The 23379-nt window shown below is 44.6% G+C and overlaps 1 protein-coding gene across 1 annotated transcript; it reads left to right on the forward strand.

The window, feature by feature from the left end:
* Positions 1-1105: 1105 nt before the first annotated feature.
* Positions 1106-20617, forward strand: LOC139750744 (sodium-dependent nutrient amino acid transporter 1-like). Its single transcript, XM_071665449.1, has 8 exons — positions 1106-1280; positions 5506-5589; positions 6646-6907; positions 7554-7773; positions 8630-8903; positions 10043-10555; positions 17666-17900; positions 20237-20617. The coding sequence occupies exons 1-8, from the start codon at positions 1227-1229 to the stop codon at positions 20428-20430; spliced, it is 1836 nt and encodes a 611-aa protein (XP_071521550.1). The 5' UTR covers positions 1106-1226; the 3' UTR covers positions 20431-20617.
* The last annotated feature ends 2762 nt before the right edge of the window (positions 20618-23379 follow it).

Raw genomic sequence — 23379 nt, forward strand, 5'->3', positions numbered from 1 at the left:
TACGGCAGATAATATGTATGCGCTGTAGGTACTGTGTATGTACTGTAGGTACTTTGTATGTACTGTAGGCACTGTATTATTGTAGGTGCTGTGTATGTACTGCAGATAATGTGTATGTAGTGTAGGTAGTGTATGTACCTCATATAAAGTGTATGTACTCTAGGTATTTTGTATTACTGCACGTACTGTGTATGTACTGCAGGTATTGTATATGTACCTAAGGTACTGTGTATGTACTGAAGGTAGTGTTTGTACCGTAGGTACAGTGTATGTACTGCAGGTACTGTGTATGTACTTAAGGTACTGTGTATTATTGCAGGTAGTGTGTACTGTAGGTACAGTGTATGTACTCTAGGTACTCTGTTTGTACTGCAGGTACTGTGTATGTGCTGCAGGTACTGTGTATTTACTGTAGGTACCGTGTATGTACTCAGGTACTGTGCATGTACTGCAGGTACTGTGTGTACTGCAGGTACTGTGTATGTACTGTAGGTACTGTGTAAGTACTGGCAGGTACTGTGTATGTACTCTATGTACTATGTATGTACTGTAGGTACTGTGTGTGAACTGCAGGTACTGTGTATGTACTGCAGGTACTGTGTGTGTACTGCAGGTACTGTGTGTGTACTGCTGGTACTGTGTAAGTACTGCAGGTAGTGTATGTACTGCTGGTATTGTGTATATACCGTAGGTACTGTGTATGTGCTGTGGGTAGGTGTGTGGGGGAAGGAGTAGTCTTAGGGGTTAGGGGTTGGCGGGTATGGGGTGGGGTGGTATGATTGGGGTGGCGCTGAGGGTGAGGAGGTTGAGGTTAGGGGGTAGGGGTTAAGGAAAAGGGATAGGATGGATTAAGGGAAGTGGGGATATGGGAGTGGGGAGGGAGAGTTGGGGATAGGGGTGAGGGTTCCCAGTGGGGTTGTGCTGGGGGTAAGGGTTTGATGGGATAGGTTAGGATGGGGATTGTGATGAGGAAAGCTGGGGTGGGGGTTGAGGAGGCTGAATTGAAGGGGGGGGGGGGGGGTTGTTAGGCTGGGCCCCTGTGTTAATTAGTTAAAGCAGTACCTGGCAACTCCCTCTGTATCCGGCAGTATTTGTTAGCATGTGGTCAGTCAGTGGACCAACAGACGGCGGGTGGATGTTGTGTCAACGCCAACGCTGCTGAGAATCACCACTAAGAAGCCTCCATTACTCGTTTATAAGCACTAAATCCCTCAGAGTAAACAGCTATGATAAGCCTACCCACCTCAGCACCGCCTCAAGAGTCAGTCATGGTAAACAAGGTAAAGAATGTAGATCTTGAGTCTTATGGTGCTACGTGTGAGGCTAAAGGCGACACAGTCTCCTGTGAACGATATTTTTTCCTCTCCAAATTATTCCCAAGATTTTAAGGGTGTTCAGTTATCCACACACTCCCCCAAGCCAGCAGTCCCAAGGCAAAAACCAAGCCCTCGCCATAATACCCTTGCCACAGTCACCCTGCTGTAGTACCCCAGCCTAGGTCACCCTACTGTAGTACCCCAGCCACAGTTACCTTGCTGTAGTCCCCCAGCCTCACTCACCCTGCTGTAGTCCCTCAGCCTCAGTCACCCTGCTATACTCTCCCTGCCACAGTCACCCTGCTGTAGTCCCTCAGCCTCAGTCACCCTGCTATACTCTTCCTGCCACAGTCACCCTGCTGTAGTCCCCCAGCCTCAGTTCTCCTGCCTCAGTCACCCTACTATACTTTCCCTGCCACAGTCACCCTGCTGTAGTCCCCCAGCCTCAGTCCCCTTTCTATAGTGTCCTTGCCTCAGTCACCCAGCTGTAGTTCCCCTGCCTCAGTCCCCCTTCTTTAGTCCCCCTGCCACAGTCACCTTGCTGTAGTCCCCCAGCCTCAGTCACCCTGCTATACTCTCCCTGCCACAGTCACCCACTGTAGTACCCCAGCCTCAGTTACCCTGCTGTAGTCCCCCAGCCTCGGTCACCCTGTTATACTCTCTGCCACAGTCACCCTGCTGTAGTCCCCATGCCTCGGTCATCCTGCGACAGTTCCCGTCTCATTCACCCTGCTGTGGTCTCCCTACCTTAATCTCCCTTCTGAGTCTACCTGCCTGTCGCCCTGGTATAGTCCCCCTGTCTCAGTCACCCAGACAAAGACTTTGTAACACAGTCTCACTGTCATAGCCTCCCCATCACGATCCTTCCCTGCCACAACCACCCGTACCTCACTCCTCCCCTGACAGAGCCTTGTGTCCCACACATATGAACTTCGCTCCTCCTTATGTGTATGCTTAACCTCTTCCCGCCTCTTGTACATCCCAGAGGTACCTCATCTCCCCTGACCCAACGAACAGAAGGACATCATCCACATAAAACAATTTTATATTAACCTTCCCATCCCCTTCTCTCACGGGTTTGGGTGTGTATTCCACAATCTCCCGTCTCGTTCACCTTACGTGTTGCCTCATCCATGAAACAGTGACCAGTTGTCTCGATGAAGCCACGTAAATCTGACGAATTCTCTGTTATCTCCACATTGCGGACGCTCGGTTCTTCCGATACGAATTTTGAAAAAGCATTATGCAGTCTCTCATATATTCTAAATGCGAAGCAGAAGTTTTCTAGTTCTCTTAGTTCTAGCCACACACCACTGAATCCCTAACTGTTGAGGTTATTCTCTTGTTTATCCATCGACATTTTTCTTTGGAATCTGCTGGTTGTAATAGCTTTGGTTCTTCACTCCAGGTTTCTCCTTCACTGACTCCTTGCTGTCTAATTTACCTCATAGGCTTAGTCATTCTACACGGCCGACCACAACCCAGCTATGTACTCTGTGTGAAGGTGACGGATGCGTCAGGGACACATCTCAGAATAGTTATCTGCCTGGTGGTAACTAGGGGATGTTGGCTAGTCAAGTAATCCTTTGTGTGCAAAGCTTCATCATACGTGCCATGATAGAGAATTGTTCCCCCCCTCCCACTTAGCGTGTCTATTGTTTATGACTGAAAGAAGTCTGGGGCAGTTGGTGGGGCTCTGCTTCTCTTCCCTGCCAAGAAGACCAGAGTCAATCGTTGGGTGTTCTGAAGTTTAATATAGTGATATATATATATATATATATATATATATATATATATATATATATATATATATATATATATATATATATATATATATATATATATATAATATATATATATATATATATATATATATATATATATATATATATATATATACATATATATATATATATATATAAATAAAGCGAATGGCAGATAGATAGATAGACATTTTTATTGAAATTAAGCAGCCATTCGGCTGAGAATGTACAGAGCTGGGGCTCATAATAGTAACTACTGAAGTAATCACAAAAGATCTTAGATCAAGGTGGGTCTGGATCCTACGACTACGGTTTGGATAAACACATGAATGAGGTGTATCTCCATAGTACAGGAGGTTTTATAGAGCAATTTCTATCATTAATGTATAACGTATTTCAGTGATGAAAAGTTACACTTGGGTTGAATTGTAGTAATATTTTGGCTAAAACTCCGTAAGCGCGATAACAATGCGGTGAATATTTCCACGTTGGTTGCGTTACGGTGATACAGTAGTTAACGTACAAATAACTAAGAGGAAACTAAGCTGTTTGCTTGCTTAGCTGAGCAGTTGTTCATGGATTGTTTATGGAATCCTCAAGAGTAGGTGTAGGACTGTCTGTACGAGCACTGGTTGGTACAAAGCATGTGTATGTGTGTAATCATCTTTTTGTACATCACAGGGAGGGAGGTTTAGAATGGCGCCTCCGGATAGGACAAGAAATAATGGGTTAAAACTAGAAAAATATAGATTCAGGTCGGATGTAGGTAAATATTGGTTCGGGAATAGAGTAGTGGATTTATGGAACAAACTGACAAGTACAGTAGTGGAAGCTACGTGGGTCTTTAGGTAGCTTTAAACGAAGGTTGGATGTGTTTATGGGTTCAGGTGGTTGGGTGTAGTGTGGACACTCAGGACCTGCCTAGCATGGGCCAATACGCCTCTTGCAGTGTCCTTATTTCTTATGTTCTTATTAGCCCCTCTTGTGAAATTACCTCTCAACCACTTAATTTTTTTTCTACAGCGTAATTAATCCTTAACCTAGCGAAGGAGTGTACCCCTAATTTTTGCTACGTATTTGTATTGAACGGAAAGTGTGTGTGTGTGTTTGTGTGTGATGAACTACAAGAATGCATCAGCCGTCAAGCGATTTCTGGGTTTTTGAAAATATTACGACAAATATATGGATACAAGATATACTTCAGTGTTACAAACACTGAGCACTCGACCACTGCAAATGTTAACCCCTGGCTTGAAAGGTTCTGCGATCGTGAATAAATCTTTTGTATTAATTCTCAGTCAGGTCCTGAATGTGTTTCAAGGTAACCTGCATGCTTGTGTATTTGTCATTGTGAGATGAGGTTTATGAAGATGAAATGTTCGAGAAGAAATCAGCACATTCTCACTACACTGTTCTGTTAGTATTCTTACACTATCATTATGCCTGAATTATTTCTATTTCAGTTTGCCTACAATATGATTTAACGCTTGCACTGTATCGGTATGCTTACACTACATCATCAAACTTGCACTGTATCAGTATGCTTACACTACATTAAACATGCACTTTATCAGTATGCTTACACTACATCATTAAACTTGCACTGTATCAGTATGCTTACACTACATTAAACATGCACTTTATCAGTATGCTTACACTACATCATTAAACTTGCACTGTATCAGTATGCTTACACTACATTAAACATGCACTTTATCAGTATGCTTACACTACATCATTAAACTTGCACTGTATCAGTATGCTTACACTACATTAAACATGCACTTTATCAGTATGCTTACACTACATCATTAAACTTGCACTGTATCAGTATGCTTACACTACATTAAACATGCACTTTATCAGTATGCTTACACTACATCATCAAACTTGCACTGTATCAGTATGCTTACACTACATTAAACATGCACTTTATCAGTATGCTTACACTACATCATTAAACTTGCACTATATCAGTATGCTTACACTACATCTTGTTTTCTCCCCCCACCTCCTCCCAAAGGCAGCCTCTCCTGAGTTCCTCCCATATTCGGTTGGGCCAGGCATGTAGGTCAGATGGCTTACCTCATCATATAAATATGGTCAAGTACATTTCCTTACCAAGTCAGTCTGGCCCGTAGATGAAGTAATGTCGGTAAACCTTAATAAATTGGAAATAAAAACCCTCAACTAAAACTATATACTTCCCTCTGGGAGAGACAGTTACTCACATCATTATAACTGCATCCTAGCTTAGTCACTACTCTAGGTTTCGTAACGTTTATGATTTCGTATTATCATTCACCATCAACCCCTCGTGTTTCTAAACGTAAAGAAAATCATCAGCATTAGATGTATTGTACCCTTATTTGCCTCTACTTCAGCTTCTTCCCAGCAGGTCAGTATAATGACAGTGTGTGTTGCAGGGTGCGGTCAACCAAGCCTTCGAGGATGAGCCAGTTGACGGGGTGCCCAAGGATGTGCACCCGCGACCCTCCCTCACCACCCACGTAAGTCTGTTTACGACACTTACTGTTGTGGTAATTGCTTTGATCTCCTTGGTACTAATACGAGAGTTATGTTCTCATGTAACCAACGTGGAGCGTTGTAGATCTCTCAGTGTGAAAATATTGATTCTTCATTGATTTTTTTTTCACAAAAGAAGTGATCACTCAGAATTTTGCCAGCGTTACGTTCAACAAATTTGATCGATCGAGAAAGAGAGGGGGAGGGGGGGGGGTGGAAAATAACTTCAGGGAACCAATGAAGAAAAAGATATTAGGAAAACATTTGTTTAGATTTTTCAAATCATTAAGAACTTAACTCGAACTTGACCGAGGACCCAGACAAGTTACGACAATAGTGCGTTGAAGTTTCTGCGTCCACGCATGCACGTTCCTGGGTCTAGCTAGAAAAAAAAAGAAAAAAACGTAGAAAACGCCAACTACAATCCTTCACACTCAGCACTGCATCTGTAAGATCCTTAAGTAAGGCTCTTTAAATACAACACAACAGAATTAGTGTTATAACCTTCCAATGGGGGGGGGGGGGGGTGAAGAGAGAGAGAGAGAGAGAGAGAGAGAGAGAGAGAATCGCTGATGACAAGAACTGCCGACAGAGGACTTGACTTGTAAACAATACGAGCGTGGAATATGGAAACACACGAAGTTGAAATAAAATTTCCCGACGACCATGATTTCCAATAGGCCAAAGCTAGTGTGTAAGGTGCAAATTTACAAAAGGGTTTGAGTAAAGGGTTATAGCTAGACACACTGTGGCAGGTAAGTCGTCAGCTCAACTTGAGATGACTAGAGGAACATTCAACACTGGGACCTCCGCGGGATAGGGGCTCGGAGGAGGATTTCTGGCTGTAGCTCTACCAGGAGGAGGAGAAGGATATAACGAGGATTCTTGGCCTCTCCTCAAACTTCAGCGTGGCACTGAGGAGAGGTCATACACTGTCGTAGGATCCTGAGGGCATTCGGTTACATTCCGGGTATTCATTGAAGTACCTCTTGCCACTAGGCGGCAGCACCTGCCTGGCTGACCTCTACACCGTTCCTCAGGAGGCAGCAGAGCAGCCGGTGAGGGAAAAGTGGGCCAACCCGAGGGAGTTCCTGCTCTCCTGCATCGCCATGACCGTCGGGGTGGGGAACGTGTGGAGGTTCCCGTTCGTGGCCTTAGAGAACGGGGGCGGGGCGTTCCTGATCCCCTACATCCTGGTCCTGATCTTCATCGGGAAGCCGCTCTACTACCTGGAGTTCTGCCTGGGCCAGTTTGCTTCCTCCGGCAACGTCAGGATGTGGGAGTTGTCGCCTGCGTTCCGAGGTGAGAAACTTAAGACTAGCGATGTTCCGGATTCATGAAAAAAGATTTTTTCTTCGTATTGTAAGCTACTGTAAGTGGTGAGGTGCTGTATCTATGTTACCCTTCCCCCCCCCCAGGGGCGATAAAGGGAAGGGGGGGGGGGAAGTCTTTTCTTTTTTCCCCGACTACGTGAAAATGCTGATGATGATGGATGTGATGTAAATATTTACGTAGAAAGTGATTACGATAGAAAGACAAGAGAATCATGAATCGCCCTCTACCGCTGGGGGACGCATAGCCACCTGTCTTGGGTGAATTCTGATCTTGTACCCGAAGGTTCAACAGTTGGTATAGGAAAATTGATTTGGTTCGAAGCCAAGTTTACGCGACTTAGCCAAACGTAGGCGAACACAATAAGAGATTATTTCCCTTTCATCTAGATGAGTTAAGGTGCTATATTTGGTGGAATGAATGAGTGATCAGTAGGAAAGTAATGGGGGATGGAACGCACCCATGACATCTGATCATCGCTGCTTCACAAACTCCCGTCATCAGCAGGTCATTAGTTTCCTTTTACGCCTCCTAATGACTCTATATAAAGTTCATTAGTGTAAATCAATCTTAAAAAATATATATATCGTAAAAAACACTCATTTCTCCTTCTCAGGTGTTGGTTATGGACAGGCGCTGACAAATTGGGCTGTGTCGACCTTCTTCGTGTTTGTGATGGCCCTTTGTATCTTCTACTTCTTCGCCTCCTTCAGCAGTGTACTGCCCTGGGCCGTGTGTGGTGCCTGGGCCGACGAGACTTGTGTGGACGCCAGCACCAACATCAGCTTGGCCAACGACACCAGGGGCCTCACCACGGCGGCCGAGGACTACTTTAGGTAAGATGGCCTGAAGTTGGCGAGCTAGTCTTCACTCCTCACTGGGTAGTAACTGTCATCACTGTGTACATGGAGGAGGCGTTTCAGTCTTTGAGGACAATAACCTGTGATTCAAATTCAAATGTCTGGAAACCAGTCTGGGAATGGGCACTATTTTTGGGCAGTACCATTTCACCACCGTTAAAGGCCCCGCAGTGTCATCCCACGTGTGTTGGTACTCATTTAAAAATACCTCGTATGGCCTTTTTACTGAGGTCAGATGATCAACTCAGAATGTAAAGTACATATGTTTCATTTCATATAAGGGCTCCCCGAAGGTAGGTCCGCTGGGGTTGATTTGGGGGGGGGGGGGTTGTCATATGACAGGGGACAGTGACACCAGAGTTAGTCCGACACTGCTAGAAAACTGTCACTGGATGCCCAGTGATTGGTTCCTAGGCTAGGAGAGATCCCAGGGTGACGGGCGTACATACGATGTAGCAGCAACTGTATGTGTTTGCTTATAAGTGCAAATTGAGATGCTAGTGATGACAAACACACACACACACACACACTAACTACTTGAGTAAGAAATGACAATAATGACGCAGTCCCAAGGTTGGAGGACACTATGCGTCCTACCGCCTTACCTTCGTTCGATCAGATACATCAGCACAAGCTTGCGACCTGGGGTACCTTGATGGGTAAGCTTGGGGTCACTTGTTGACAGATAAGCTTGAGTTTATATGATGATAGGTAAGCTTCGAGTCATTTGATGATAGGTAAGCTTAGGATGCATGAAAATTCAGTCTAAGCGACCAGGATGGCATAGATATTGCTGGTGTCAGTGTCTGACTCGGTCCCTCCTGCTGGCCAGGAACGAGGTGACCAAGCTAGATCCTCTGGGCTTCCAAAACGGCGTGGGACTGCCGGAGTGGCGGCTCTCACTGTGTCTGCTGCTGTCGTGGGTCGCCGTCTTCCTGGTGCAGGTCAAGGGTGTCCGAAGCTCTGGCAAGACAGCCTACTTCACTGCCATCTTCCCCTACGTGGTGCTCTTTGTGATGCTGGTGCGCGGGGTCACACTCCCGGGCGCGTACAAGGGCGTCCTCTTCTTCATCACACCAAGATGGGAGAAGCTACTCCAACCAGGGGTAAGTTCTGACACTCTGTTTCCAGCCTTACTCTATGCTGAAGCATACTGCTTTAAATAGTGTCAAGCAGAAAGTTGAAATAAAACTGGTTGCTAGTCGTTGTAACTAAGGACATACATATACTGTTAAGCATCAGAAACAACCCCGACTCTTTTTAACACTCTGGTCTTACACCACACCTTGAATATGTAGCCCAATTCTGGTTTCCCAAAGATGAGGCAAAGCGAACAAATACAAAGCTGGGAGACAAAAGTCACTCCAGCCCAGACAAAATCTGCCATATAAAGTTGAAAGGTCAAGAAAGTGAAATCTTTAGGAAGCCTAGACTTTGCGTTGACATGAAACAAGCTTCCAAAATGTTGAATAAATTCGGTAACGTTAATCACGAAGATCGTTTTGTGACTCACGAAATCACAGTTGCTGTGTTTGGAATAAAACAAACAGTAGTTACCATGAAACGTTGATGATACAAAACCTGAAAACCTTCAAAACCCGGTAAGAGACAAACATTTCATCAGTTCAGGTATTTCATGATAAAATGCAAGAGGGAAATGTACTTCTAAATGAATTCCAGACATTAGAAATGTGCTGTAACGCAGCAGAAAGTGGGACAGTGCGATAAGCATATTAGTATTTTCCTGTTCTCTCCGGTTCAATTTCATGCTGGCTTACTTCGCAAATGCTCGGTGTTTCTTCCTAACCCCCGACGGCTTTTGTTGCTGGAGGGAGTGGAGGATGGGCGAAGGAGAGACAGCTGTCTCGCTGGTCTGTCCTCACCTGATCCATATTGATTGTACATAGCAGGAAATAGAAGTTATAATCCCATAACCTAAATGAACAGGAGGAACGTAGAAGACAGAACAGAGGCCTTGGGGGGGGGGGGGGGCACAGCTGTTGATGCGAAAACAAGATATACGTAGGTTGATCCATGAATATTTACGGTCCAGTTTTGAGTGGTTTTCTCTCTATGATATTAAAATCATGACAGCGGACAAAAGTTCAAACACAGTGATATTGTAAGTAACAACTGATTCATTCATGTCCATATTAAAATCATGACAGCGTACAAAAGTTCAAACACAGTGATATTGTAAGTAACAACTGACTCATTCATGTCCATATTCTTGTGTGGTGAGCAGGTGTGGTACGCAGCGGTACAGCAGGCTTTCTTCAGCTTGGGCTTGGGGTTTGGGATGATCATTGTGCTCGCGTCTTACAACACCTTCCGCCATGATGTGTACCGCGACGCTACCATCATCTCCTTCGCTGACACCTTCACCTCACTCCTGGCTGGCTTCACCACCTTCTCCATCCTGGGTCACCTGGCAGAGCTGCTGGGTGTTGAGGTGTCGCAGGTGATCAAGGGTGGTGGCACCTCCCTGGCATTCATCAGCTACCCTGACGTCTTAGCCAGGTTCCAGTACGTTCCTCAAGTGTTTTCCGTCCTGTTCTTCTTGATGATGTTCGCCCTGGGTCTGGGCAGCGCCACACCATATAACAGTGTGACCATAACCATCATCATGGACCAGTTCCCTCACTTACGGACGTGGAAGGTGACGCTGGGCGTGTGTGTGGTGGGGTTCCTGGTGGGCAATATCTATGCGACCCCACAAGGCCAGCACGTCCTCACCCTCGTCAACCACTACGGTGGGGTGAGTCAACCAAGTTGTTTACCGTTGTGCTTACTAGAAAATGGATGATCAGCTTAATGGTATAACTTATAGCATATATATATATATATATATATATATATATATATATATATATATATATATCAACTGACTTATATTTCTCTCTTGTGTCTCCCCTGATGATGTGATTATTACTCGAAAGTGCACTTGGGAACTTATCGTGTTTCATTTTCCCCGTGGCCTCATAGGAATATATATATATATATATATATATATATATATATATATATATATATATATATATATATATATATATATTTTTTTTTTTTTTTTTTCATACTTTTCGCCATTTCCCGCGATAGCGAGGTAGCGTTAAGGACAGGGGACTGGGCCTCTGAGGGAATATCCTCACCTGGTCTCCTTCTCCGTTCCTTCTTTTGGAAAATTAAAAAAAAAACGAGAGGGGAGGATTTCCAGCCCCCCGCTCCCTCCCCTTTTAGTCGCCTTCTACGACACGCAGGGAATACGTGGGAAGTATTCTTTCTCCCCTATCCCCAGGGATATATATATATATATATATATATATATATATATATATATATATATATATATATATATATATATATATATATATATATATATATATATATATATATATAACAGGTAACAGGTAATGATGAAGTGAGGAGGGGATTAAGTGAGTATTTTGAATGTGTTTGATAACAGAGTGCCAGATGTAGGGTGATTTGGTCAGGTTGGTGTGCAAAGTGGGAGAGTGGTTGGGTTACGAGAGAAAAGGTGGTGAAAGCTTTGCGGAAGATGAAATCCGGCAAGGCGGCGGGTTTGGATGGTATTGCAATTGAATTTTATAATTGGGTGACTGTGTTGTTGGTAAGGATATTCAGTGTATGTATGGATCTTGGTGACGTGCCTGAGGATTGGCGGAAAGCATGCATGGTGCCATTGTACAAGGCAAAGGGATAAAGGTGAGTGTTCAAACTACAGGGGCAAAAGTTTGTTTAGTATACCTGGAAAATTGTACGGGAGGGTATCGACTGAGAGGGTGAAGGCATGTGCAGAGCATCAGATTGGGGAGGAGCAGTGTGGTGTTAGAAGTGGTAGAGGATGTGTGGACCAGATGTTTACTTTGAAGAATGTATGTGAGAAATACTTGAAAAAACAGATGGATTTGTATGTGGCATTTATGGGTCTAGAGAAGGCATATGATAGTGTTGATAGAGATGCTCTGTGGAAGGTCTTAAGAATGTATGGTGTGGAAGGTAAGCTGCTGGAAACAGTGAAAAGTTTTTACCAAAGGTATAAGGCATGTGTACGAGTAGGAAGAGAGGAGAGTGACTGGTTCTCAGTGAAGGTCGGTCTGCGGCAGGGGTGTGTTATGTCCCCATCGTTGTTTGATTAGATCATGGATGGGGTGGTTAGGGAGGTATATGCTAAAGTTTTGGAGAGCGGGGTGAGCATGCGGTCTGTTGGGATAAAAGGATCTGGGAAGTGAGTCAATTGTTTGCAGGTGATGCAGCACTGGTGGCTGATTCGAGTGAAAAACTGCAGAAGACTGAGTTTGGAAGGGTGTGTGCAAGGAGAAAGTTGAGAATAAATGTTTATAAGGGCAAAGTTATTAGGTGTGTGTGTGTGTGTGTGTGTGTGTGTGTGTGTGTGTGTGTGTGTGTGTGTGTGTGTGTGTGCGTGTGTGTGTGAAGTATGGTGATAATGAATCCCAGAATGAATCAGGAATACTTCAATCTTTTTCGTTTCATCCAAAGGCCGGTTAGGAATGTGTCCTCTTGACTGGTCACCTGTGGACCTCTCTGCTGCCTTGAACACTTTAGCAGGTATCCATGTTTGTCGGCGTGGACGTCGAACGAGCCTGATCCCCGGTGTCAGTTTTGGTCATCTCTGAGTTCACTTATCCTGACTTCCACTCATTGCCAAGTCCTACCACGATAAGCAACCGAGAGACCACTGCAAGGAGTTTTTAAGTACTATGCTCTCTCTTTTTTTTCGTCAGTATTTGTGCTTCCGCCATGTCATGTTCACCAAGTCTTTCCTCTTCGTGCCTGATGCATACGATATTCTCATACTTGCTTTCCCTTCAAACCTCTCCAAACTCCTAACTTACTTTGAAGGCGGCACTAGATAAAAACACCTTCCATTACACGTTTGATTTTTCTGCCTTCCTCCTATCCCCTGGGCCCTTTCTTTTCAGTCTGTTTATTAATCTCGCTGGACACTTTAGGCTTCGGGAGTGTCGTTAAAACTCTTTGCTTAATTAGTCTCCATTGTATAGACGTATAGCCCTTACATACAACCCGATCACTACGTTAGATTTTTATTCTTTCACTGTCAGAAGACGTAAGATTCGCGATGTCGTCATCACCTCTCTGTCTCCGGTACGCTGAGAATTTCACGTTCATCATGACATTGGTGGTCCGCAGGGCATGAGGATGCATGTATCACTGGCCAGCCAGGGACCTGAACCCACTGTGTGAGGTATATGGATAGTGTTGTGCATTTTGGTCTGGTGTTCACTCTCTTACACGGTAGCCGACGTGGCTGAAAAGTGAGAGGTTCAAGTACAACATGCTTCATCCTGAGTGTCCTTACCACTATACTTCGACTCATATATATATATATATATATATATATATATATATATATATATATATATATATATTCCTATGAGTTAGTGTATTTCAAGGACATATTTTCCTATTTGCATCTTTGGTTGAATATGACAGCGTATTTACAATGGATTATCTTTTTATGTAAGTTTTCTATTTTCCTAATTAATCTCTTCGCTGTTTGCGAAGGATACTAGAACACAACCTCTCCAAAAGTTTCGATTTTAATGACAAACTTCAGAAACACTAGACATTTAAACAATCACAAACGTTTCGCCTAACTCTCGTAGCCATCGTCAGGTGAAGATGAAGAATACAGAGGGAGACAATAAAAAATGATGTAGATTAGGTAGGTCGCCATGTGGGAAATTCGAGGAGCAGTCTACGTTGGCAGCCGTGGCCCGCCATCGCTGAGCTGTGGTTACCGCGTAGACCGGTCGCTGTTACGTTCCTCGTCCGTCCCCACCGCCTGGTGCAGCTGAGTCACGTGTTTCTCGTGGTAGCTGACGGGTCGACATACAGTGGCAGGGTTCCCAGCTTCCTTAAGTCGCTGCACGTTGCTGATATCTTGATGTCTGACACGGTCTCCTCCCTGCTCAAGGTTGAATGGTGTTTCTTTATTCATGCGTCAACTGGGTATTCCGTCTTGATGGTGGCAGGCATGTGATCCTGACAGGTGGGACCAGTTGCGACGGAGTGCACAGTCTCCGGTAATGCATTAATACATGTACACTACTTTGGTCTGCTTCAGCATTGTAGGGTTGTGATATATGTTGTTTCTCCTTACAAGAGACGACACTTTAGGGCTGTTGTAGAGGATGATGAGTTTGAGCTTGTCTTCAGGTCTCGTAGTTTTACAGTTTCTCTTTTTAATGATGTCTTGGAGTATCTTTTCATTTTTCTGTATCCAGAAGACATTGTGTTTCTGTAGTAGAAGAGCCTTGAAAGTACAGGCTGTGGTGTTGGGAATGGAAGGTTGGTGGACATGCTCGTGCATGTATTATGCATGTATTATGCTTGATTCTCACGATCTCTTGATGTCGCAGGGACCAGGAGGAACATATTTTGAATGCTCGGTGAATGTATGCTCTGATGACACTAACTTTGTTATCTGTCAGGGAGAAGGGAGGAATCCCGGTGGCTGGATGTGGCATTCTTCCTGGGGTGAGGGTAGGGGAGGAGGGATGGTGCGCGCTTAGGCATAATGGATGTCGCCCCACCATATGTTGGCCAGTTGTTGCCAGCGGGAGGGCGTGCCGCTCCTGAACTTGTGTGGGACTCGGTCTACAGCAGGAGTGACGACATGTATGCCCGAGATGGGCTACATTGGTCCTGGTTGGGAGGTAGTTCTGTAGCGGCTGGATTAGAGGGAACCGTTTCTGGGGTGGCTGCTTTTTTTTGGGAGGGGGGGGGGGGGTCGTCGTTGAGGGGGAGTGAAGATGAGAAGAGTGAGGGAAATAATGATAATAATGCAAAACAGAAAAAGTGCGGGAAAGGACGTAAGAAAATTAAAGGATATGAATGATAAAGAGACCTCGGATGTAGGTTATAACGTATAGTATACAAATTGTAGAAGTTTGCTTGGTAAGATAAATGTACTACAGGCACTGGTGAGCTCGGAAAACATACACATAATATGCTTGACAGAAACTTGGGCAGTTGCAGGAAACAGAGAGTTAGGGGCCGAGAATCTAATTAACGGACTCCAACTAGTTACGACCAAAAGGAAGAACAGAAAAGGTGGCAACGATGCTGTGTATGTGAAAGAGGGTATTGGGTGTGACAAAAGAAATGACACAAAGGCAGCTGTAGATACGGAAACTCTTTGCGTTCAAATAGCAGAAAATAGTGAAAAAAAAAAAAATGGTATTGGGAGTAATACATAGACCACGAAAGCTAGATAGTAATTAAGGGAAGCTATTGTGGAAAGCCTGTGAAGATGAATTATGTATAGTAGGTGATCACTAGGATTAACTGGGATAACTATACACGAAGTCAGGAACCACAGGATTTTTTTTTTATCGAAACTGTTGAGTGGCCTTTTTTTTTTATTTTTTTAGATCAGCACAATGACGTAGGGACGAGAAAAGAGAATCAACTGGATTTGCTTCTTACGAATGAGGAGGTCATGATGGAAAGTGTAGATGTAGGTGGTGTTGTAGGAAATAGTGATCACTATGAAACTGGATCTTCCTGAAAAGTAAAGTTTCCATGACTGAAAGTGAAGTAATTGTTCCCGGCTTCCTTAAGGCCAAATTTTGAGGAATTAAGAAATGATCTCTGAACCGTTGACTGGATGGGATTAATGGAGAGAGAGAGAGAGAGAGAGAGAGAGAGAGAGAGAGAGAGAGAGAGAGAGAGAGAGAGAGAGAGAGAGAGAGAGAGAGAGGATGAAAATGGGAAGTGGGCGACTTTGAAATAACTCAGAAGGATATTGTTAAAGAGATAAAGCGTTTGAAGCCAACTAAGTCACCAGGGACAGACTACAACTTATATGCGAGGGTGTTGAAGGAATGCAAAGAAGAAATTTGCTCTCCATTACTTCATATATTCAGTAAAGCTGTCGAAGATGATTTCGTTCGTGAACAGTGGAAAACGACTAATGTTGTTCCTTTTCTAAGAAGGAGAATAAGTCGGATGCATCACATTATAGACCTGTTAATTTAACATCTATTGTGGGGAAATATCTGGCGTCAATAACAGTAAACAGAACTAAAGAGCATTTGGATAGTCATGGCTTGGTTAGAGAAACACAATACGGGTTTGCTAAAGGAAAATCATTCCTTACCAGTTTGATTACATTTTTTTTTTTAAATAAGGTTTATGATATTGTATATTTGGATTTTAGTAAAGCTTTTGATAAAGTGCCGCATCAACGACTGCTGTAAAAAGTGGAGTCACATGGTATTGAGGAAAGGTATTGGAATGGATTTGGGAGTGGCTCAGACAGGAAGCAGAGGGTTTTCGTCGGGTTGGGGCGATGTAATCACTGGTGTACCCCAGGGGCCGGTGCTGGGTCCTCTTCTTTTCATTGTTCATATCAACGATTTGGATTGTGGACTCATCAGTGACTTGAGTATATATGTGGACGATACGAAAATAGGAAATGTTATAAGCTCACCTAGTGATGCGGTTAAATTACAAGAGGACTTGTACAAACTGTCTCTGTGGGAAAGGGAGTTGCAGATGGCTTTCAGCGTAAATAAATGTAAGACACTGAGTGTAAGGAAGGTGGGAAGTGGAGAGGTGGACACAAACTCCTATTTTTATGATAAACTCATAGGGATATCAGACTGTGAGAGGGATTTGGGAGTATTGATAAGACCTAAAACCTAGGCAAGAGTGCATCAAAGTTAAGAACAAGGCAAATAGAGTGTTGGGATATATTAGAAGTGTTAGTAACAAAACCCATTAAAATAATATAAAAGCTTTATCTTGCAATAATTAGACCTCATTTGGACTATGCCGTACAGTTTTGGTTGCCTTACCATCAGGTATAGATAGAGTGGAGAGGGTGTAGAGTAGTTTGACGAGAATGACACCAGGAATTAGGAATCTAAGTCATGAAGAAAGACTTGCAAGACTGAATTTACATTCATTGAAAATGAGGAGGGCCAGAAGGGGATAGGATAGATGACAGGTCTAGATAGGGGGGAAATTGGCTATGTTCTAAGGATAGCCAACCAGGTTAGAATTCGTAATAATGTCGTCAAGATAGAAAAATTTAGGTTTAGATTGGATGTGTGGAAGCACTGGTTTAGCAAGAGGGTAGTAGATCTCTGGAACAGCTTGCCAGATGTAGTGGATGGGCGCTGGAACCTTGAAAATGTTTTAAGAATAGGTTGGATAGGTATATGAGCTCCGTGTGTGGGGCGGTTGTAGGAAGGACTATCCTCGTATGGGCCAGTGGGCCTTTTGCGGAGTCCAATATGTTATGTTCTTATGTTAGGGCATTCGGTGTCTACGTTAAGGCAACGTCCTACATCAGTCTTCTTCCTGTATACTTATGTGGGAAAAACTTGGTTAGACGAGTCAACGTGGACACCAAGACAGGGGTTCTTATTTTCGACACTTTTCCCAGACGTGAAGTTGAAGAACTGAGATATCCTCCATCTTCTGCCGAAGGCGTTGTCGCTGGTCATCGTCCGTAGCGTCCGTAGATATATCGTCCATGTAAAGGCAATAGACATGCGGCTTAACTTGGTATTACAGGGATGGACGAAAATTAAATTCATCCTCCAGGATTTTGATACTAATATTTCTGAGCTTTAAGGTATCTCTTGACGATAATTCTGCCGTTCAGCTATCTGCCATGATAGTTATGGCCTTTCTGGATGTCATGATAATATTCTGATAACTTTTAGAGTTCTAAGGTAAGCCCTGTTCCCCTTCTCTTCAGGAGACATCCCTCCCCCCCTTTTTTTCTTTTTTTGATTCAGTGGCAATAATTGTTATTTTAAAGTTTTTATGATTACCTTCTTTGGTCCCTCAGGGAGTGTCCATCATCCTGTTGATGGTGTTTGAAGTGGTAGCCATCATGTGGGTGTACGGCATCAGGAAATTTATAGCCGACATCGAGTTCATGTTGAGGAGGAAGACAGGTCTTTACTGGAAGATCTGCTGGGGCGTCGTCAGCCCTTTGTTCCTGAGTTTTGTGTTTGTCTACAGTCAGCTGGAGGCCAAACCTCTCACCTACGGCTCATACGTGTTTGACACCGTAGCTATAGGTAAGATCACTCGACAAGATGAATAAGTTTAATACCTCCAAGATCCAATTTCTACCCATCTCTATCGAAGACCCCTCGCAACTCTCGTCTCTCTTTTGACGGTTCTGTAATTCCACCTCTTGACTCAATGAACATACTTGGTATTACTGTAACATCCACTCTTTATTGGAAACCTCACATCACGGGAATAGCTAAGTCTGCCTCTAAGAAACATACCTTGTTTTGATGTTGAAACTTCTTTTCTTCTGAATAGTTGCTCATTTTATACAAGAGATTGATCTGTCCTTGTGTGGAGTACTTCTCTCGCATTTAGGGTTGTTCTAGCCCTGTATCCTTACTTGAAAGAGTTAAGCGGTCCGCATTGTTGGTTCACTTTCCCTCTTCTGTAGGTATTACTTTGGTTTTTGCTTTCTAGAGCTGGCTGCTTGTGTGCTCTTACCACAAGCTAGACTACGCAATACTTGGCAAGCTGTTGCGTAACATGATTATTGTGTGGCCATAGGCAACTCAAGGGTGGGCCATTTTGATACCTCTTTCTTTCCCTACTCGTCGAAGCTTTGAAACACTCTACCTAACCTAACCTAACCTAACCTGGCACATTTCAAAAGAGTTTTTTTATTTCCTCCAAAATCAATAAATACTTTTCCATGTTTTCTCTTTTTTCTATATTTCAATTTAGGCCCGGTCTTAATGTGAATTCTTGTCCGTGACTGGAGCCTTTACCACAAAAAGTTACAGATTTTATTGAATGGATTTAGGTTGACCATCGAAGATGATTGATACATGGTGATTTTTTGTTGTTAATCCTCATAACTGTGAATATCTCAGTTCTCGTATGTCTAAATCTGTATTGTGTTTATTTCAGGGAAAGGCTGCAGGGATAAGTAATATGTGTGTCTATGATTCCGATTCTGAAAGGGGCGCTAGTTTATTAGTTTTTCTATGCGTAGACCCCGTCAAGGACGGAGGTTTTCTTCGAGATTTGACTTAAGATGAAATCAAGTCCCAGAGTTAAGCGGCGTAAGAAGAGAAACAGACATCACACACACACACACACACACAAAAAAAAAAAAAAACCTTGAGTTGTTAACGGCCTCCTAGTAATCGTGTGACTCAGTGGCACAGCTGATGATAAGGGATCAAAAGCAGACGGTTTGAGGAGCAGAAGCCAAAGAAATATCTACGGAAAATGGGAAGAGAACCAGCACTTCAGTTTAGGGCAAGTGCGTCAGGTTTTGAGGTCGGATAAAAAGAGCTGACAAGTCGCATTGCTCTGGACTCATGCAATAGCAGTACTCCATGCTCTGCGTACTGCTTAGAGGTGCATTGGATAGATTGAAGTCGATCGAAGTGATGTATAGGGGCGACGTGCTGGCAATGGGTTGAACCAAGGCAGATGAAGCAGTGAAGATAAAGGACTGAGTAATCTGTGAGTCTTGACTTTGCAAAAGGTGGAAAAGACAGTTAGGTGCTAGAAAATTTGTACCCATCTTATCGAAGACTGCTCACAACTTTCGTCTCTCCTTTGACGGTTCAAAAATTCCACCTCTTGAGTCATTGAACATACTTGGTGGTACTGTAACATCCACTGTTTCTTGGTAACCCCACTTTACGGGAATAGCTATGTCTGCCTCTAAGAGACTGGGTGTCCTGTTTAGAAGTCGAATCTTCTCTCCTGAACAGCTGCTGCGTTTATACAAGGGATTGATTCGTCCTTGTATGGATGGAGTACTGCTCTTATATTTGGGATGGTTCTAGCTTTGTATCCTTACTTGTAGAGTTGAGTCGAAGGTGGTCTGACTTATAAACTGTCCCAGGCTAAATTCCAAACTTGACCCCAAATGCCCTACGCCGCAAAGTTGGTTCACCTTTCCTCTTCCATAGGTATTACTTTGGTTTTTGGTCTCGAAAGCTTGCTGCTTGTGTGCCCCCACCGATAGCTAGACCACGCAATACTCGGCAAGCTGCTGCGCCACATGATCATCGTGTGGCCGATGGCAACTCAAGGGTGGGCCGTTTTGATACCTGCTTCTTTTATTACACCTCAAAGCTTTGGAACTCTTTGCCCTCTCATGTCTTTCCCAGTAACTATGACTTGACACATTTCAAAAGACAGATTTTCGCTTTCTCAAAAATTCGTAAATATTTTCCTTTGCCCTTTTTTTTTGTCCGTTTCATAATTCTCTCTATATTTCAATTAAGTCCCGGCCTCGATGTAGACTCTCGTCCATGACTGGAGCCTTCAACATAGAATAAATTTTAGATTATCTTTCTAATTTTGATAACTGACTGGTTGGCTTCACATCATTATTCATTATCGTTTTTTATTTTATCAGGTGTTGGGATGAGTCTGTCAGTGTCGGCAGTGCTGCTGGTGCCCCTAGTCTTCCTGCTGGAGGTGAAGCAGAGATACGCCGACGCCCCCACACTCTGGGAGGCCGTAAGAAACACCTTCAGACCAACCCCAGAGTGGTGCCCCAGAGACCCCACTCTCCGGCAGGAATATCAGCAGTTCATTTCTTCCAAATAAGTCAAGGAGAATCATCAGTGTGTTTGTATTTGACATGTATGTCAGGACATCTCTTATTGTCCTAACTCACACGTTCGACAGCGTTATCATCAGTTCACGTGAAATCCAAGCTCCAGTTGAGTTGTTTACTTATAGAAAAAACTTCAAAAGAGTAAATTCCATGAAAATACACAATACGCACAACACGCGTGGTTCTTTACCTAACCACTGCCAGGTTTGGCTCCAAGCTGGCCACGCCTTCTAGCTTGCTGACCTCATCATTCATGTGACCTCATATGCAGCTGCATGGTGCCTGAACGTGACTTGTATGCTATGTGGCAATTGAAACACCACAAGAGTTGGGTCCGGCCACCTGCAGTGATCTCGATACCTCACGAGTGAAAGTGGAAAGTACACAAACCTATTATGGCTGGGGGTCAAGAGGAAGATGCAGCGGTTGAAAAAGTGGGCAAATGAATGATGGGGTGAGAGAGTATCAGTAAACTTTAGGGAGAATAAAAAGATGTTTTGGAAGGGGGTAGATAGTGTGCGAAAGACAAGAGAACAAATGGGGACATCGGTCAGGGGGGAGGAGGAAGGTGGTAACTGGTAGTGATGAAGTGAGAAAGAGATAGAGTGAGTATTTTGAAGGGACTGTATAATGTGTTTAATGATAAGGGTGGCAGGTGTAGAGTGTTTTGGTCGGGATGGTGTCCGAAGTGAGAGACCCATGGAGAGTGGTTTGGTGAAGAGAGAAGTGGTGAAAGCCTTGGGGAAGTTGAATACCGGCAAAGCCGCGGGGTTGGATGGTAGGGTAGTTGAATTTGTAAAGAAAGGGGGTGACTGTGTTGTTGATTGGTTGGTAGGGATATTCATTGTATGTATGGGTCATGGTGAACTGCCTGAGGATTGGCGGAATGTATGTATAGTACCGCTGTATAAAGAGAAGGGGGATACAGGTGAGTGTTCAAGAGGATTAAGGTTGTTGAGTATACTTGGTCAGCTGTATGGAAGGGTAATGTCATCTTCCACTCCTTACAAGGTTTCTCTCTCGTTTCCCGGCAATATGTCGCCTTTCAGCGAGTTATGCTGCCACAAGCTATATGAACATGTGACTGTAAATATGAGGGCAATCCTTGTAACTCATCAATGTCGCAGTCAGTAAATTTTAGAATTTACATACATAGATATCTCATTTGAAACATTCGCATCAAAAAGTTTGTACCATGTTTGTAATGATGTTACATAGTGTGCTACTCGCTAAATCCTTAGGTGTTGTAGAATAAGAATCTGGAGTAACATACAACCCTAAGACTTTATGCAAAACGCAAGTTTCATCATGACAAGATAATACTACCTATGCTTGAATGGGGACATTTGCTGGACATAGGTGAACTCACATGTCTGGGGATACTAGAATAGCGAATAATGGCAGATTCACAAGCGTATGTTGCGCTCTTGCCGTGTTGAAGAGAATGGCGGCGCTGTGCAGCAGGTGTTTCGCTGTGGCGCCGTATTCGTGCTGGTGAACAGGTCGAAGCAGCTGTTGTAATCTGCCGCGACTGTGGTCAGCCCAATCCAATCACTGCGCCCGTGGCTGTTTAGCTTGACGCGACGGTTGCCGAGGTGGACGTGGCAACACACGCTGCATTTGCTGTGGCCGCCGAGGGCATCTCGCTTCGTCGTTCCTGGGAAAGGCTTAGGAGACGTGGGATCACGGCCAGCCTCCTCTCCGGCTCGTCACTAACAGGCGCTCTGCAGATGATTCGGTTGATCGTTGATGGGGTGAGCTGCGACGCTCTGGTGGACACAGGCTGTGTGAAGGGCATCGCGCACGTCTTCATGTGCTCCCGTTGCACGAGGCAGGATTACTGTACGACAACGGTGAACGGTACTTGTGTGACGGAACGGGTGTGGTGCGCGTCCAGCTGCAATCGGGAGTTGCGTCACCAGTGGAGGTGCTGGTGGTGGTCGCAAGGTCGCTGAACCTTATCTCCGTCCTTGGCATCAATGGCGTTAGCGTTTTCCGTGGTGTGACGGTGCGCACGCCGAACGGCATGCGGTTTGGTGTTGAGTCTCCATCTTCAGCAGTAGCGACTGTGGCAACAGGTCTCAAGAGAGGACGGTTTTGTGGAAGTGGTGTGACGGTACGGAGCCGCCACGTCCATTGAACACTACTCCGGAGGCTTGCCAAGAGTACGAACGCGAGCTGTCACAATGGATTGAGGATGGCTGGCTAGTTCCACTCGACGAGATGCGTCACGGAGCAGTGAAGGGGACGATCCCGCTGATGGCCGTGGTTTAAGAGAACAAAGGGAAGGTGCTGAACTCTCATCTTGGTCCATGTACGGCCGACGCAGACGTCTGCGGCGAGAAAATTTGAGTGGCGTCGTCGTGGGGAGGAGACTGCTCTTGTCGACCTGCGTAAAGCCTACCTTCAGATCCACGTCGGCCAGTCGCTATGGCCGTATCAGACGGTGGCATCCCAGGAACGGCGGTACTGTTTGACGCGGCTGGAATATGGCTGAGCATCGTGCCTTTGGTAATGAAGAAAGTTCTGAGTACTGTATCGAGTTGGGACGAGAGCATCAATCGTGCAGCTTCTTCGTACTTGGGTGACATCCCGGTGGACGAGAGGGTGGCGCTTGCGACGGATGCTGAGAACCACCTGAGAACTGCCTGGTCTGCAAGCCCGCTGAGCGAGTTTCCGAAGGAGCTCGATGTTGGGCATACGAGTCTTGAGGGAGCGATGCGGCCTTTTTTGGAAGCAAGACAACGATGTTATTGAGGTGCCGGAGAAATTGACAAGGCGCGTGGTGTTTTCCCTGTATGGGCGCCTCACGAGTCACTTACCTGTTTATGGGTGGCTGCGTGCGGCGGACTCCTTCCTGAAAAGAAGAGCCAACGCGGTCACACCTCATGGGACAGCGAGCTCACAGTCCGGAGCTGTACTCGATGCTCGCCGACGAG

Source organism: Panulirus ornatus, chromosome 10 (genome assembly GCF_036320965.1).
Source record: "Panulirus ornatus isolate Po-2019 chromosome 10, ASM3632096v1, whole genome shotgun sequence".
NCBI lineage: Eukaryota > Metazoa > Arthropoda > Malacostraca > Decapoda > Palinuridae > Panulirus > Panulirus ornatus.